Source organism: Daphnia pulex, chromosome 5 (genome assembly GCF_021134715.1).
Source record: "Daphnia pulex isolate KAP4 chromosome 5, ASM2113471v1".
Classification (NCBI taxonomy): domain Eukaryota; kingdom Metazoa; phylum Arthropoda; class Branchiopoda; order Diplostraca; family Daphniidae; genus Daphnia; species Daphnia pulex.
In genome coordinates this window covers 11117490-11134240 of record NC_060021.1, presented here as the reverse complement: position 1 = coordinate 11134240, position 16751 = coordinate 11117490, and the positions used below count along the sequence as shown (strand labels likewise).

The following is a 16751-nucleotide window of genomic DNA, read 5'->3' as shown; positions in this document are numbered from 1 at the left end:
AATGGACGTCACGAACATGTTCCCGCGCTTTTTGTTGCATGTTAAATGCCTACCTAGTTTTCCCGGGTGTTTTTCTTTTTGTGGTGAAACTTCCTTAAAGAAAGATCGTTTTTCCTCAGTCGTTTTAAACTACACACTTGAGCAACATCATGTCTGGGGCTGCTGTTCTTCGCTTTGCAAAATTGACTCAGAATGCTATTTCCCCTACTAGAGGTTCAAAACATGCAGCTGGCTATGATTTGTACAGGTAATTTATACATTTATGTTTCTTTTCTATCATATTATGACACTTTTTTTAATAGTGCCTATGACTATGAGGTTCCTGCAATGGGAAAAGTTATAGCCAAAACTGATATTCAAATTCAGTTGCCTGAAGGGTGCTATGGCCGTGTAGCTCCTAGATCTGGTCTTGCTGCAAACCACCACATTGATATTGGAGGTTGTGATCAAGTTAAAACAAGCTTTACATTATCTTCATAAAGTCAATGTAATTATCTAATTTTCAGCTGGAGTCATTGACCGAGACTACAGAGGCAATGTTGGTGTCGTCATGTTCAACCACAGTCAAACTGCTTTCAAGGTGAACAAAGGTGACCGAGTGGCTCAGCTCATTTGTGAGTTGATACTCTATCCAGAAATTGAGGAAGCTGAGGTAAAACATTAAAAGCTTAGTGTAGAATTTCACTAGTATTGAATTAATGCCATTCTTTTTTTTTTAGTCATTGGATTCCACAGAAAGAGGAGAGGGAGGATTTGGATCTACTGGTAAGAACTGAATGCCTCGTATTTGCACCCACGATGTACAACTTCCAGTGTGTCAATATTCTCAATAAAGCTTGTAAACACTGTGTTGGATAATATCCAGCTTATTTGATGTTAAATATTCCGTCGTTATCTTTTTTCAACCGACAAAAGCATTCAAACGTAGAAAATGCATTGAACAAGAAACGAAACGTCACCAAATTGTTGATACACAGGCAGTGTTAACTTAGTATTAGTAAATTAAGCAAGGATATTGTTCAGACGGTGACAAGCTTTAAAAGAAATGTTAATATTGGATATCGTGTGAGTTGTATGATCGTACACTGCCCACTTATTGTAATTGTGTTCTTATCGGACTCCTTATCGTGCATGGTTTTTTGAATTCAGTCCAAGGTTTTATCGACCGCGGAAACAACTGGTACATGAAGTGGGCGTACTCTTGATATAAGAACGAATAATGCACATGATCCTTTCGTGGAATAAAATTTGAATAGCAAATATTCCGGAGGGTGTCTATCTAGTGTAAACAAACTGTCATGTTATCGGGGTTTTTTGCGATGTCAACTAGGATTTGGAAAACAAACAGAAAATACTGGTTTTATGTTTTCCAAATATTTCAAAAAGTGTCATCCAGATCAAATTTGCTTATTTTTGAAGTTTTCTGATCTCTTCGGGAGTGGAACAGATGTAATGTCGTTTAGCGGTTCGCAAAATAGGTCTGCTAGCATGGGTTCGGATGCGAGTAGAACTTTAGACGATAAACGTGGTTGCTTCCATTAGCCAGAAAACTTATAATATTCGCCTTAATATCTCGTGGTGTAAACAAACGCCTATACAAAACGATTCAATGGCCTCATAAGTGGTTGAGTCATCAAAGTTTTAAGCGCAGTACGAATTGACAGTTGTTCACGCCGAGTCCCACAGGTGTTGGTTCCGCATCCAACTTAATTTTACGTCTCTGTGAAATTATGTGCGTGTACTTTTCAGAGAATCGAGTCCTGTCGGCTAATTGGTAAATATTGTGAATGGAAGAGTTTTCTACGTACGTGACGAGTCGTTGTTTTGTTTTTGTCGTCGGTCTGATGCGTATCCCATGTTTTCATTGCTGAGTGAATAGCTTTAATCAACAATTGAGCGTACATTTCTCTATACTAATTAAAGCTGGACCATGTTGTCATTTTTTTAAATTATTTTAAACAATGCCTAAAAAGAATTCAGAAAACGGAAGGGGCGGGTCGATTGCGCTCTTGCGCTGTGGCCGCGCTTCCGACTTTGTTGGCACGCTCCATGAAAACGAGACGCGCTACGTTTTCTAGGCGGCGAATCTGAACCTACAGTCCCGTTGGCAGTGTGGCGTCGCCTCAGATCAGTTTGGTACTCGGCCGAGTCAAGATATTCGTGTGTGTTGTGGCACGACTATTTTCTTTCTAGTCCATTCCGTTTTTGTACAAGAATCGCCGGCCGTACTTGACCAAAAAATATTTTTTACTAGGGTTATTAGCTGTCGCACGGCACACAGCATTTTGATTTGCAATCCGGATGTTATACTGTCGTTCACAATTGGAAACTATTTCTTATCGGTGAGTTACTCGGTTTGTTTTTACGTAGGCTCGATTTCTTTTTCTCGGTGGAATTTTCAAGTAAAGTCTTGGGACTGTTGTTTTTGTAAAACTAAAGCTCGTACAAATAATCACAATCCTTGAAACTGTGCCCAAGGACTGACCATAGTTTTTCCAATTTCCACGACGGGTTCCCAATATAACGTAGCCTTGTCGGTCCGAAGAAAAAACCTAGTCGAAGATGTGCTGTTGACACTTCAATTCCTCTAATCCCGAATTGGAAAGTGTGTAAGGCATAGATTTTATTATCTGTCAAACTCGAGTATACACCGAAATGAAATAACATAGACAGGGATTGTTATTTTGTTTTGACCAGCTCAAGGACCACATGGAAGGACAAACTGGATGGCCCTTGAGGGAAGGGATTATTTATCTTTTGATGGGGATGCCAATCAAATCATTCCAATTTAGGGCGTAGCACAAACTTTTGGGGAAAGCAAAAAAAAAAAAGAAAAGTCTGAATGTGTGTTTGTCGATTTTGAAAGGGACACCACTCTCAACTTGAAGGAAAATTACTATTTCAGGAGAAGAAGCTACTCATTCATTTATTGAATTGAAAGTCGCTGCCGTGCTCGACTGATTTAAAACTTTTAATGCTGTTTTATTGATTTGACTGTGTGCTTCTTTTGATTTGGGACTTTTGCGTCCTTTTGGCATTGAAAAATTCCGATAAAAATGAAATCGATATGGCTTAAGGTCAATCAAGGATGAAAACTGAAATATAACATAACAGGAAGAGAAACGCCACTATTAAATCGGTGAAGGACGTGACATTGAGATTCAACTGCCAAAAAGGAAGCGCTCCTTTTGAATGTTTGCGTGTTGTTATCTGACTCTTTCATGGCGGAAGTGAATCCTCCTCTTTTATCCGAAAAAAATGTAAATTTTTGGGGATAAAATCCGGAATTTTTTAATTTGATTTGCTCACCCTCGTTTAATTCCATTCCGGGAAATTATTATTGGATTTTGAATGCCAAAGTTTCAGTCAACACCTAAAGTGTCTCGAGACATTTTTATGATTACACTCGGCAACTTGAGTAAGGGGATTTCTAGTGAGGCAGAACAAATAATGTCCTACTTTTAGATTTTACTTTTTCTGTTTCTGGCTCGTGTGTCGTCCCTTTTAATGCAGTTTGTGTCCAGGAATAGATTCAAAGAAATTCTTTATTTGTCCAGTCGTATTAAATGACTTGCCTACCAGGCTAGAGTCATTCCGAGAATCAATTTTGATCGTTTAAATGCGAACTACTCACTTTTGAGTCTAAAATGCAAATATTTTCCAAGTGTCGATCGACCTGGAATTCTCTTTCACTAACCAAAATAACACACAGTCACAATCGCTGAAAAAACGTGACTATCGAATGCTTGGCGACTGATGTAAATCTCTTAAACATTCATCCGCACAAGAGTCACGAATTTTTTTCAGCGTCAATTGACTCTTGAAAAATAAAAAAGGGGGGGATTTCAAGTCGTTTTGCCAAGTTGCCAGCTCCCGTGGTTATCGCAGACTGAATTCTATCGGTCCTTTTTTTTTATAGATCGTCTCCTGACAGCGAACGAGACTGCGACGATAAATGATGTTTCTTGTCATCTCTTCCACCTTTTTTTTAGCTTTGGCAAAATTGTCTCCGTCTCAGTCGTTATATTTGCGTGTTTGGCTCGCAACGTGAGGCTCTTTCCATCTTTCGTTTTGGGTTTGATAGGCGCCTTATTTTATTGACGCGAAATCTTTGACGAAAAATCAGCAATCAACTTTCTGATTTTTGTGCCAATTTCCTTTTTCTTTGCTTGCCGGATATAAGATCATTTGGTTCTTTCCAATCAGCCGCTGTCATTATTAATGTATCGCCTGTAATGGGTAATGCATAAAGATAGACAATGATTCCTGTATCCAAAATTATTAATAAGAACAAAAATAGCTTTATCCCGATGAATAATTCAATGAGAAAAGATTCCAATTCTTTAACAGTCGAATAGTTTTTTCCCAGGTTCATTCGAACGTAAAGAATTAGTATAAAAGGGATTCCCAAAAGAGGGAAATGGAATCCTTCCGGATTTTTACAACTTTTTGTTTTTTGTTTTCCCCCTTGGCGGGATGGATGGAACGACGCGCCTGCTGAGGGTCGAAATGCCATTCCGTCCTGCTCCGGTACACTTGACGACTTCTCGCACTGACAACACCTCGCCTCCCCACACTGTGCAACTCGGCATTCTTTTTCCATTCCAGTTGTTATGTGATGGTAAACTACTGATGCGAGTTGTCACTCTCAGACCTACTACACCTTCACATCTCGTTTTTCTTTATTTTCATCCCGAAAAAATCTCTTTGTTGTTGTTCTTTATGGGCTTTGATTTGGCGGTACGTCCTCGCCATTCCGCCCAGCTCCTTTGAAGACCTTGCCTTTTTGCACGTCGCATAACTCAGAGTTATATTGTCTTTTTAGGTTTTTATCTCAGTCGAGCAGACGGATCTAAATGAGTGTTTTGACACAAGGCTGGCAAGACTTAATCATGACTTGCGAGCCTTTTTTTTTCCCTTGTGATGTTTGCTGGGGGATTGAAAAGGAAACTGTGTTGTTCTATGGGAGAACAATGGGTCGGCAGTGTTGGCAATTGTCCACTGTCACTTTTCCATCCAAGATGATTAACTGGTATTTGATTCAGATATTTCGAATAGTGTTGCCAGAAAATAAGGTTGCGTGTATTAATCATAAGGCCTTGAAAAAATCGACTAGCTCATTATGCAGGACCGCGTTCTTTAATTTGTTGTTTTACTTCGGCATTATTTTTCTCGCGTTCATTTTTTTTTTCTCATCTCCTGTCCCGCTTGTTTGTTAAATAGAGCTGACATTTTAACGAGTGGCCTTATAGGCCTGTCGAGCATGTCTAAGCGGGATAATCAAAATGGTTGATGATTAATCACGCGCAATCTCGTGACACAACCATAAAACGTAAACTTTCGTATTCCAGACATTTTCTTGACTTTGTTCGATCAACAACTACACAAAAGTATCGTGGTTATTCGACCGTGTGTGTTGTTGAACGAACGGTGAGTGTGTCTCTCTTGCCAAAAGGTAATTAAGGAAGCACAAACTTTGCGTACAGATTAATTTCGACCTTCTTTCATTGATAATAATAAGGTGCCAGGCAACGGCCAATAACTCTCCAGTCACGTCCTCGTCTCATTCCACATTCCTCTGTACGTACATACGTACTTTCGTTCGGGGCTGTAGGTTTAAAGTTGTTCGACAGTCTGCACGTAATCAGAATCTACAATAAAAGATTCTCGAGACCTTTTTTATTAAAAGATCCTAATGAAGACATTGCCGTCCTAGACGGAATTAATTTGATAACAAGATGCCGCTGCGCTTCTTGCGAATCTAATTAAATCTCTAGAACAAAAAAAAAATTGTGTTTTCTAACGAAAAAAAGAAAAAGAAATTAAAATAACAAATAAGAGTCTATAGTAAACTAGCAAAGATTTGGGTCAACTCTGACAGGTCGTTGATCTTTTTATCGTTGTGTGTTGTCTTTCTTATGAATGTACAAAGCAGCAGTATATATACTGTTGGACACTGGATGGATTTATTGTGAAACAATCCCCCCCCCCCCTCACCCCCCCAAATGTCCAACATATCTTGCGTCTCTTATCCGCATCCCAGCGCGGTAGCACAACTATTATTAGTTTCTATTTCGGTCGCATAACGCACCGTTTCGCATATTATTTGTGGTCGTCTTTTTCCCCATGTCATTTTTTTTTCTTTCCATTATTTACGACCGCCGAATTAATTAGGCTCGTTCTTCACTTAGTCTTTCGGTCTTAAAGATATTGGCATTAGAGTAAATATGAATTTGGGCTCGCATTGAAATTTCACATTGAGGTCAACCGGGAAACTCGTCGGATATTCTTTTTCTTTCTTTTTACGAGCGATCTGATCAGATTATGTGGAGACTATACAAAGATTTTGGCCAAGTGTATGTAGTGAAACATGTTCCTCTTTTAAATACATGCGCTCCCCCGTCGTCGTCTCAAACAGCAGAATCATAAAAACCGAGAACGAATGGGTTGTGTAACGCATGGTCGCGTCGATTTGGCTTTCGAGTTCTTTTGACCGCGTCAACACAATGGTGGAACGACGAATTCTCCTTTACAGAGAATGTTGAGTTGCAAAGAAGGAATTTGGCCATATTTCCTGCGCCCCATTTCGCCATCATCATTTTCATTTCTTTGACTCTTTGAATTGATGATCGCCAGCACAGTCAGTTTCCATTTGCTTTTTCACATCTTCTCTTCCCGCGACCGTCTTGTTGAAAGTAGAAAAAGCTACGAGAGAGAGTAGTATATCAACCCCCAGTTTTTCTTTCAACTTTCAACTTTTGGTTTCCCTTTTGACATTTCCGCGTAATGTTTTTTCCCTGGAAAGAAAAGTTCATGTGCCGCAAGGTAAACTTGTTTATTTGTCGATGGCATGTCTGCACTTTGTCATCCAATTTGAAAGGTAATTGCTCGGGTCGCAATTCGTCTCCACCAGTTAGAGCTCTGTGTATGCGTTAGCAGCAGTTGAGATGGATGGCAAACGAAGTTTAATATTGAACCCAACGTGCGTCGAATAGAGAAAAGAAAAAGTTAAATGCGGAGTTCATTTATGTATTGACGCTGTGTCTGCTTACCAACTTTTTCTTCGGCTCCGAGGATGACAACAACAAGGGCTTGCCTCATTAACAGTATTGCTGAGAGGCAACGGCAGAGGCTCATGGGAGGAAAAGAGGTTCTTATTTTTCGTTGTTGTAGTCCGGGACTGGCTGGCGGCCCGTGCATTTTCAGGAATCTGAGAGATGGTCAAGAAAGATAATCATGCCTCTAGGGCACTGAAATCGGATCAATGTTGGGTTTTTTTACGGCACGTGTATATATTGAAGCCTTGGCTATATGTTGAATAGTCGTAGTATGCATCACAAGTATATCAGTATACACAAAGGGTAATGACGACGGCTGGGTTCAAGAAGCTGAGCAGCTGCAGCAACGTAAAAAGAAAAAAAAAAACTACTTTTCACTTCCTAATTGTTGAATGAGTGCCACTGGCTATAATATACTACTATAAAAACTCCTGCTGCGTATAGGCAAACAAGGTCCGCCATTGGCCTAGAGGCTCTTTATTACGCAACATTTCGCATTGTATTATATTGCTCGTGAAAACATCAAATCAAAATGACGATGTTTTTCCCGGGGCGGAAGAGAGAAAGAGGACGGGAACGGATCCCGATCCTGGTAGTAAAGAAACGTCAAAAAGCGAAGATCGATGATGTTGGTCTGTATCGATTAAGTTCCGCCTAGCTGGAGATATTTGACCGCCACAGAGAGATGAAAAGCAACGGGAATTGTCATTATAGCGTCGATGATGATGAAGAAGAAGAAGAAGGGCAGCATAATACGACATTGTGAAGAACGGAAATATTACCAAGAGTCTCGTCCAGCAGAGGTTCATTAAGTATGTATTGTGCGCTGGATGATGCGGGCGCGGTGCATTTGTCACATGGAAAAATGTATTTGCTTTATCCATTCTTCCCTGGTATTTCTTCTTAGATTCTTATCTCTCTCTTTCAATCTCCCCACGTCCATCAAGCGCCGGAATTTCGTCGGAGGCAGGAAAGTGCTTACATAGCGGCCCATCAATCAACTGCAATCAACTTGTCTACAGATCTATCAGCCCTCGTAGTGTCGGTAGAGAGAGTTCCAAGTTTATTTTCGACGTTTTATACGTTGCTGCAACGAGTGTATCCGTAATAATCAAGTAGGGTAGTTACATTCGCCGACACCTAAGATAATGGAATTTGCCAGCGACGCATGCGATTATTGCCATAGAATGGCGTAGTAGTCGTCTATCTCGAAATCGCATTAGTTCCATTTGGTTGTCGGTCTAATTAGGTCCCCTGATTGCTGCGCTCCTAGTCGCCTGTAACTTGGCTCCGCGTCCGTTGACTTAATAAACATGAACTTTGTCATGTTGAAATGCTCGACATTGAACATCTGAAAAGGGGCAATCACGGTACAGGTACTAGATGCGCATCATTAGATTTTGATCAATTCGTTTAGCAGCAAAGTGCAGTGCAGATCTTTACCAAGTTAAAATTCGGCGTCGCATATTATTCGACTCCCGCCTACATCCATGCACATTTTTGATCGCAAATCATTTCATCAGCCCGGGCGAGTGCTACCAAGAAATCATTTGATTGGCTGCTGGCGCCTGATTCATATTATTGAACGTCAAAAAACATTTCGCCTCGGTAACTTTTAATGGCGCCTGTTGAGTCCCTTTTATGTAACTTTTTAAACAAAAGTTCAAACCTTTCCAAACTTTTCCCGCCCTACCCGTAAATCACCCCAAAATGCACATCAGACAAAAGTCTTTCGATATTGGCAATCGCCTTGCCAACATTTATCTTGTCATCTATCGATTTCTCTTTGAATGCAAAAGCCCCCAGACCGCCAACGAGACGATGGGCTGCTGCTGCAGCTGGTGCAACTCTTCAAGCTCCGGATCACCATATTTCATAACATTGAAAACTTGTGAATGGTGGCCATCCCCTCCGGCCGCATGCACACACGTAGAATATGTAATCCCAACTCGATTGGAATTGCAATCTTCTGGCATTTAGAATCGAGCATCTCTTATTGCGGTATTGATCCTTGTACTCTAAAATAAGATCAAAACGAAAAAAAAAAGAAATTTTCGATCCCAGCAACCATGTGAACTTCGTGAGCCGGCAATCACTCAGTTTCAGCTCGGTATAGCAGCCAGAGGCAGAATCAGCGAATAGCGTGCAGCAGACACCCAAAACCTAGTGTTAAAAAACCAGAATAGTACTGGTATCATGCTATTATTATATGTAATAGCTTGCAAGTTTTATACTTCATCATTCAGTCTGTGAGCTCTTTGACATCAGCAGTATAGCTACCACCGCAGACACACCGGATGATGAGCTTTCCTACACAAGTTCTTTTTGATGCACACACATTTCTTGCCACATCGTCTATCTCATTCCACGAATAATTATTGCGTGTTACCAGAATCTATCCGCCCCCCCCCCCCCTAAAAACTCATATTATGCAGCCCGCCACGGGTTTCTAGACTTTCTGTGTGTATAAGTAAAGGGTTATTAGATGCATTGTATTCGGCTAGACGAAGAAGAAAAAGTAAAAGAAGAAGAGCACATATGGCCGCTAGATATTTGTGCGTGTATAGCCTAGAGTCCCTTTGCTGCGCCACTTTGGAGTGGCATGTCATAGATTATGTATGGGCCAGGCTACAGACTATATTATTATTATTACAAGACTGCAGCAGCCCAGATTGAAATGGCCGCTTTTCTTTCGGGGGTCTTTTTTCCCCAACCTGGCAAAGTCGCGTCTCATTGTCAGTCGTGATTCATTATGGCCCGTGATTGGCAAGGCTTCGCCAAAGTGCCACAGAGTACGAAACTTGGCTAACCTTTGATCCTATCCGACTTTAACAATGCCTTCCAGCGGCTCGAAAGTTTGAGAGGCTGGAGAGCTGCTGCGGGATTACGACGTGTGAGAATAATGTGAGCGGGAGATTTGAATTCGACACTTTACAAGAACAAAGAGTAGCTAGAGCCCAATCAATACTTGAAGAGCGATAGGTGTGTATATATAGTATGGCAAACCAACAGTCTCCTTGCTGGTCCAGCAGCACACATTTTCATTTTCAATTATTATTTCTTGATGATGACTTTGGGGTCCCTTTGGGGTGGGGAGCCCAAAGCTCTGATTGTGTGAATTTCAATGTTGATGTTTTATTCATGGACTCTTTCTTTATTCAATTCTAGAAGCCGATTATTATGAGTCTCCCCAGTGAAACGTGGCCATCTCAGCATCAGAGCGACATCCATCGCTGATCCGAGTCAGTCGATACGTCAAGGAGGAGAGGGGGGTCGTCGTGCTGTGGCGTGTAAACAAGTCGTGCGTCACGCAATCGAACCCAGCTTATACATTCCGCCGGTGGGGATATAGACGAAATGGCGCAAGAACTGTTGATGAACGCGACGACAACAACCTGGTGGCTGAGTCAAAACGACACCACCTATTTTGACGATGGAAATCAATCGGTCGCCACCACCGCCGATCCGGCCTTCGTTCACTTTCGTGACGAGTCCCGATTTTGGGTTCAAAGAGTGAGTTTGATATCTTGATTTCTCGTGGGTTGCACAAGCCAAATCCAGTTGATTGATCACGCCACTAGGCTCAACGACGCTTTAACTCTGTTCGTTGCTGTGGAAAGGATAACTCGTTATACACGGGAGAGGTTGAATTCACGTTTATTTGAAAAAAGCAGAGAGCTAAAAAAGAGACATGGATATGTTTTTTAAAATGCGGTTCCATTTCTTGGATTGTGCGATCCAGTTTTAGTCGGGAGTGATGACAGGATGATGGATTTGAGCGATTCAATTTTCAAAAGTGCATGGCGCAATCTCTTTTTTTTTAAATAAAAAAGTTATTCCCTCTCTTTCCCGCTCGCATAGGTACTGCTGCCTATCGTCGCCACCATCGGAGTTTTCGGCAACGGAGTTACAATCTGTGAGTTTTTGATTGGAAAATGATTGGATTGTGCAGCAGGGTTGAGATTTGATGATTGTCAATTGCCTCATCGTTTGATTATTATTTCCAGTGGTGCTGACCCGGAGGGGGATGCGGTCATCGACCAACGCCTATTTAACAGCTCTAGCCATTGCTGATCTCGTCTATTTGCTCTGCGTCTTTTGGCTCTCGTTGCGACATTACCCACACGTCAGGGAGGACCTGGCCCTGTCCAATTTCTACGCTTACACCTGGCCCTACAGTCTCTGGCTCACCGATGCAACCAGTAAGTAGCTACTAACACATTTCCGATTTGGATTAATGCCCTGCAAAGTGAACCTGAGCGACATTTCGTTTCTACTAGCCCGGCCGCCCCCGTCTTAATAATCACGATTAGCTGGAAGCGTTTCCATGGCGAGTGTGTTGCTTGGGTACTTGTAAGCTTTTGAAAACGCACTCTAGTGTATTCATCGCAGACTTTTCTTGATGGAAAAGGGGAATGGAGGAATGACGTAACAGGTCTATTATGGACACGTGTTTTTGATCGAAATTAACGCACGAAATGATGTAGAGTTGAGAGAGTTTAGATTATGGATGACGTATATATCCACCGTTGCCGGAACTTGGTAGCCGGAAACTTGAGAATGGACCGGTAACTTGGCACATTCATGGATGACTTGTTCGCTCCTGTCGATCCATTAAGACGGTTCCTTCCTTGTAGAAAAAAAGTACATATCGTCGATTTGTACCGATTCGAGGAAACAAGTCAACCGGCTAGTAAGTCCTTCACTTTCTTATTTACGGGACTAGTACTACTCTACTTCTTTCACGATCATCTTTCAGTCGACAGCACCGACTGATATCTCAAATCTATTGTTCGTTCTATTAAAGGAGAAATAAGCTACCGGTAGGCTATACACCTCCTGAATAGATAGATATTTAATAGACTTAAATGGTATACAAGTCAATAGGATATCCAAGCGATTAGGAAGTTAACTCTGTTTCGTCTGGTTTATTTTTTAAAAACGTTCTTTTTCCTTTGGTTCTTTTCTGTATGATGTAGAAATCGTATTATTATTAGATGTATAGAGTCAATATTTGAACACTTCAAAGTACTATATTTCCCGTGACTTATTTCACGCTGGTAGAGACAGACGAGAAGGAGGAGGGTCTGAAAATTCATGTTCCCTTGGAGGTTTGCTTTTCCAGCTCAACGTAGTCCTTCCAACATGAAATGGGATCGCTGAATAGTCAATGACATCCTGGTGTGAATATTTCGGTTTGATTTCGAATTCAGCGAGCGCCGTGTAGGTGGGTAAATAGCCGGGCCACATGGAATCGTCGGACAAAGTTTCATCCGTGTGTGCTCAGTAGGGAGAGCGGGCGGCGTACATCTGAACAAGTTGGGCGGCGAATCGAAATGAAATTTTGAACGTTAATAAATGGCCGGCGTGACAGATGTGCCGGATGGGTCGGCAGTTCACCTACTATACTATGTATACTTACTACAAAGTCATAAACTCAACTATACATAAGGAATATGATAATCATCATCATCTTTTATTGCTTTTCGCTGCATTTTCAGCCAACACTTCCGTTTGGCTGATTGTGACCTTTACGGTGGAGCGCTACATCGTTGTCAGCCATCCCATCCGCAGCCGGATGTTATGCACGGAATCCCGAGCCCGAAAAGTCATCGTGGGAGTCTATTTGATCTGTTTCACGGCCACGCTGTCGACGCCGTTCGAATGGACCGTCCTGGAAGTGACCGATCCCGAAACGAACATCACCAAAGCTGAAATCACGCCCAGCAACTTGGGCAACGACGAAACATACCAGACCATTTACTACTGGTTCACCAGCATCTCATTCGTAAATAACTGACTGACATATTTCCATCCGCGCTTTCAAATTAAAATTCTAAAATGATTGGACCCCCCCCACCAGGTGCTACTGCCATTGACGTTGCTCATCGTCTTCAATTCGTTCCTGATCCATTCGGTGCGTCAGAGTCAGAAACTCCGCCAGATCATGACGCAGCGGCAGACGATCGTCAGGTCGGACCGTGAGGAACGGGCTGCCTCCAACGAAATCCGCATCACCATCACGCTGATCGCCGTCGTCATCATGTTCTTGGTGTGCCAACTGCCGACAGCGGCGACGCTCATTTACAACATTTTTCACGACCCGTCGCCTCAGTCGAACGAGGAAGCCGTTTTGAGAGCTCTGGGCAACATTTTCAATTGTCTAGTGTCCGTCAACGCCGCCTGCAATTTCCTGCTCTACTGCGCCCTTAGCGACAAGTACAGGCGGACATTTATGCGCACCTTTTGCCGCTGCGTCTACCGGCCAGGTAGTCCGTTTTTCACCCAAGTTGACAACGACAACGGTCATCACGGGAATTACACGCACAGCCGCCAGGCCTCGGTCTGCATCAATCAACGCGATCGATACTTATCCACACGGCCAGCACAAAGGCCGTCGTCCACTCGGAATACTCTCAATGGCTCTTATCTGGCCATACCTGACGGTATTATTATATTTGGATTATTAGAGTTGTGTGTGTGCGTCTATCGGGACGTATTTCCACCAATTTTGTTGGTTTTTTTTCTTTTCTACAAAAGGTAACGGAACAATTGCCCGCCAGAGAACAGCCGCCACCACCGCCGCCGACCCTTCTGAACTTTGCCGGAGATCTTCTGTTCAATCCAGCAGCCGCGGGGGTACACGCAGTCCGAGTCTGCAGTCCAACATCAGCAGTTGCGGTGCTCACGGCCCATCAACTACTCTGGTAACGACCAATGCTCTCTTAGTAAGTAAAGCTACGTCGGCCGAATCATCGTCGACTCGCCCACGATGGCCCAGCAAATGGTGGGCACTGCCGTGGCCGCAATCGTCGGCCGCCAAGTCGAAAATTCCTACCAATAACAAACCCAGCAATATCCTTATTCAAGTCACTTCTGATGCCGCCGAAGAGATTAACCGCGATCCCCAGCAGACTGCCGAACAACATCCCCGACAACAAGTTAGTGACGAAGAAGTAGCTTTCGTTTGACAGTTTTTCTTGCAAGTCGATCTACTTCTTTCATGCCATGCCAAATCATCTGGAAAGTCAGGCCCCCCTCCACAAAAAATGAGAATCTGGTGCATCCCATGTGGCGGCATGTGACAGGATTACGTATGGGATTGCGACTCTTATAATATATATTATATGTGTGTACTACCCACCACCACCACCCTTTTCTCAACAACGTAACATGTTGAAATGTTTCTTTCGGTCGACAGGGTAAAAAAGGAAAAAGAAAACAGACGGTATATATCTGGTGGCCCTAGCTCACGATGACGTGTGTTTGTATCGATTGCCCAACGTGTTTTATGTGCCCCTTGCCTATACTTGCGTATATAAACACACGCGCGCACACACATGAATAATTGCATATTTACCCGTTCTATTTGCACCTCCTGCCGTTTGGAAAGGAGAACAAAAAAAAAACCTCTCAAAACTGTCTTGCACCACTCAATACGCGCCGTACTGTGACGAACCTGTGACAAAAAAACAAACAGAAATATATAAAACCTGATTTCGGTGTCATGATGTAACTTTCTCAGTCAATATTTAAATTTTCCACAGTTACAAAAATCAGCAAAAGGGGAGAAGGAACAATGTGAAATAATTTTGTGGACCGGATGGGACGATCACTGTTCTTGTTCAGACAAGTCTTCCTCTTTCTGGGAATCCAGCTTTTGTTGTTGGACACGAGCCTCTTGGGATTTTTGCCAGCAATAATCAAACGGGTAAACCTTCTGGTTGGGATGGCTGACAGTTAAATGCTCTTCGTTCCGCTCGTAGTCGCGAATTTGACTAAGAACGTCTGCTTCCAATCCATCGACGCTGAAACCGCTGACGGATGAGAAAAGCTCGGCCGGAGAGACTGCGTCTTTGGCGCCCAATCGCTGGAAGAAATTTGAAACATTGGTGCAGTCGCGGTAGAGAAACTCTAAGCCGTGAGGGTGTGAAGGCTCCACTGCTTGACTCACATCGATGAGCCAACACTGCTGTTCGTGCCAAAGGATGTTGTACTCTGACAAATCGGCGTGAACCAGGTGACATTCGTTAAACATTTTATGGAGCATCGAAACCGTCTGGGTGTATGCCAAATCCACTTCTGCAGTTGACAGGATCGCTTCGCGAAGCTTGGGAGCAGGTCGGCCCTCTTGGCCGATAAAAGACATGACCAAAATGTGTTTCTTCAGCAAAACGACCTCGGGACAAGGCAGACCGGCTTCACGCATCCTCGTCAGGTTGTGGTACTCTTTCTCCGCCCACATGTGGATGATTTTTCGAGGGTTCTGCTTGGAAAATCGATTCTTGAAACGGTAATCTTCGGCGATGTACTTGTCCCGTGTTTTGAACTCGTTGAGAGTTGTCTTGAAAACTTTGATGGCGCATTCGCGGGGAACAATTACCTCCTCGCTGTTGCCACCTTCGGCGTGAAGAATCACGGCCTCCTTTCCGGTACTGATGACACCATTGATGCGTTCCAAAATATTGTTGTCGACGAAGCGAAAGAGAATCAGCCGACTGCGAGGGTCGATGGCCATGGTGGCCGTAGCTTTCTCGTGCTTGTCATTCAATCGAGCAGCTCTTTTTTGTTCTTGGTGCGAAAAGGTTTTAAGCTTGTTGTACACCTTGTTGCTCAATTTCATGTCGAAACCGCCACCGTCTCCTATCTCCAGCTGTTCAAGTTGCATGGCTTTGCAGGCATTCTTGCGACCAGTAATTACAGTGTCGTGTTTCGTGATGATCTCTCCTCCCATTTTAGCGTAACCCGACTTGGGAATGGTTGGAGACTCTTTCTCAGCTGACTGAAAAATTACAGAAATTTAGCATCACACAACAGACCAAATGAAGAAATTCAAATTACCTCAAAACTGTCCCAACTTTTGTGGGTTTTGTCCCATTCCTCATCGTCAAATGAATCTGAATCTTCATCCAGAAAACTCCCCTTGGGAATCTTGCGATAATTAGAATATGACACACCCACTAAACGAATTTCAAGAAATTTTAAAAATAGTAAAATAAAATTGACAACAGAAAACTTTACCTTTAGAGGTGCCATTGTATTTGGCTTCTTCTTTACCCAAGGCTCTGTCATACTCTTGATCAAATTGAAGTTGGAGCAACTGGGCCAACATTTCATCACTCACTGTTTCCTGAACTGCTGTTCCACCAGAGGCTTCGTCCACCATGCCTGCTGCCGTTAACTCGGGCCATTGAGACAAATCTTCCCTTTGTTGACAACAGAATCACAGATATTAAGTGAGATCTGTTTCATCTTATAAATCAAAAATATACTTACTTTGTTTGCAAAGTTTTTGCTAGATCTTCCGACATGACGTCGGTGAAACTAACATTTCCAGCAACGTCTTCAACAGCTTTTCCTCCCCATGCTATCACAGGCGACGAGGTATTTGCAGTAGACATTTTATATATTACAGATACTCAAAACGGCAAACAAAAAATCAGCAATAAATAAGTTATGAAAGGTTATAAAATAACAAAGAAATTAGCTTTGCTAAATGAGTCCCCGGCGTGGAACCGTGAAACTTGAAAGTGAGCTCGTTTTGTTTTGTTGTTATTGCACCACTATTTCACGTTTCACCATCCAGAATTCCAGATGGCAGTGTTACGATATTCGTCTAAAATTAAGGCCAGTTCGCTCTCTTGGTTTTGACGTACCCTGAAATTTCTATCATGACTCGTTGTTAGCTTACCA

General features: G+C 42.7%; 3 protein-coding genes across 3 annotated transcripts; 2 read left to right on the top strand and 1 right to left on the bottom strand.

Annotated features, from left to right (window-relative positions):
* Window positions 1-85: 85 nt before the first annotated feature.
* Window positions 86-848, top strand: LOC124194708 (deoxyuridine 5'-triphosphate nucleotidohydrolase, mitochondrial-like). Its single transcript, XM_046589006.1, has 4 exons — window positions 86-247; window positions 303-439; window positions 507-652; window positions 720-848. Exons 1-4 carry the CDS (start codon window positions 150-152, stop codon window positions 774-776), a joined length of 438 nt encoding a protein of 145 aa, XP_046444962.1. The 5' UTR covers window positions 86-149; the 3' UTR covers window positions 777-848.
* A 1233-nt stretch (window positions 849-2081) lies between these two features.
* On the top strand, window positions 2082-14569 carry LOC124194702 (FMRFamide receptor-like). Its single transcript, XM_046589000.1, has 7 exons — window positions 2082-2342; window positions 10227-10571; window positions 10920-10974; window positions 11066-11260; window positions 12560-12846; window positions 12922-13504; window positions 13599-14569. Exons 2-7 carry the CDS (start codon window positions 10416-10418, stop codon window positions 14027-14029), a joined length of 1707 nt encoding a protein of 568 aa, XP_046444956.1. The 5' UTR covers window positions 2082-2342; window positions 10227-10415; the 3' UTR covers window positions 14030-14569.
* Window positions 14564-16671, bottom strand: LOC124194703 (serine/threonine-protein kinase RIO3-like). The gene is made up of 4 exons (XM_046589001.1): window positions 16335-16671; window positions 16080-16264; window positions 15900-16018; window positions 14564-15840 (listed from the first exon to the last, which is right to left on the bottom strand). Exons 1-4 carry the CDS (start codon window positions 16457-16459, stop codon window positions 14671-14673), a joined length of 1599 nt encoding a protein of 532 aa, XP_046444957.1. The 5' UTR covers window positions 16460-16671; the 3' UTR covers window positions 14564-14670.
* Window positions 16672-16751: the final 80 nt, after the last annotated feature.

Excerpts from the sequence above, each read along its gene's own strand:
- LOC124194708 (XM_046589006.1), top strand. The coding sequence starts at position 150 with ATGTCTGGGGCTGCTGTTCTTCGCTTTGCAAAATTGACTCAGAATGCT. Across the intron at positions 248-302 it reads GCTGGCTATGATTTGTACAG|TGCCTATGACTATGAGGTTC; the intron begins GTAATTTATACA and ends TTTTTTTAATAG. Across the intron at positions 653-719 it reads CAGAAATTGAGGAAGCTGAG|TCATTGGATTCCACAGAAAG; the intron begins GTAAAACATTAA and ends TTTTTTTTTTAG.
- LOC124194702 (XM_046589000.1), top strand. The coding sequence starts at position 10,416 with ATGGCGCAAGAACTGTTGATGAACGCGACGACAACAACCTGGTGGCTG. Across the intron at positions 10,572-10,919 it reads CCCGATTTTGGGTTCAAAGA|GTACTGCTGCCTATCGTCGC; the intron begins GTGAGTTTGATA and ends CCGCTCGCATAG. Across the intron at positions 11,261-12,559 it reads CTGGCTCACCGATGCAACCA|CCAACACTTCCGTTTGGCTG; the intron begins GTAAGTAGCTAC and ends CTGCATTTTCAG.
- LOC124194703 (XM_046589001.1), bottom strand. The coding sequence starts at position 16,459 with ATGTCTACTGCAAATACCTCGTCGCCTGTGATAGCATGGGGAGGAAAA. Across the intron at positions 16,019-16,079 it reads ATACAATGGCACCTCTAAAG|TGGGTGTGTCATATTCTAAT; the intron begins GTAAAGTTTTCT and ends AAATTCGTTTAG. Across the intron at positions 15,841-15,899 it reads AAAGTTGGGACAGTTTTGAG|TCAGCTGAGAAAGAGTCTCC; the intron begins GTAATTTGAATT and ends GTAATTTTTCAG.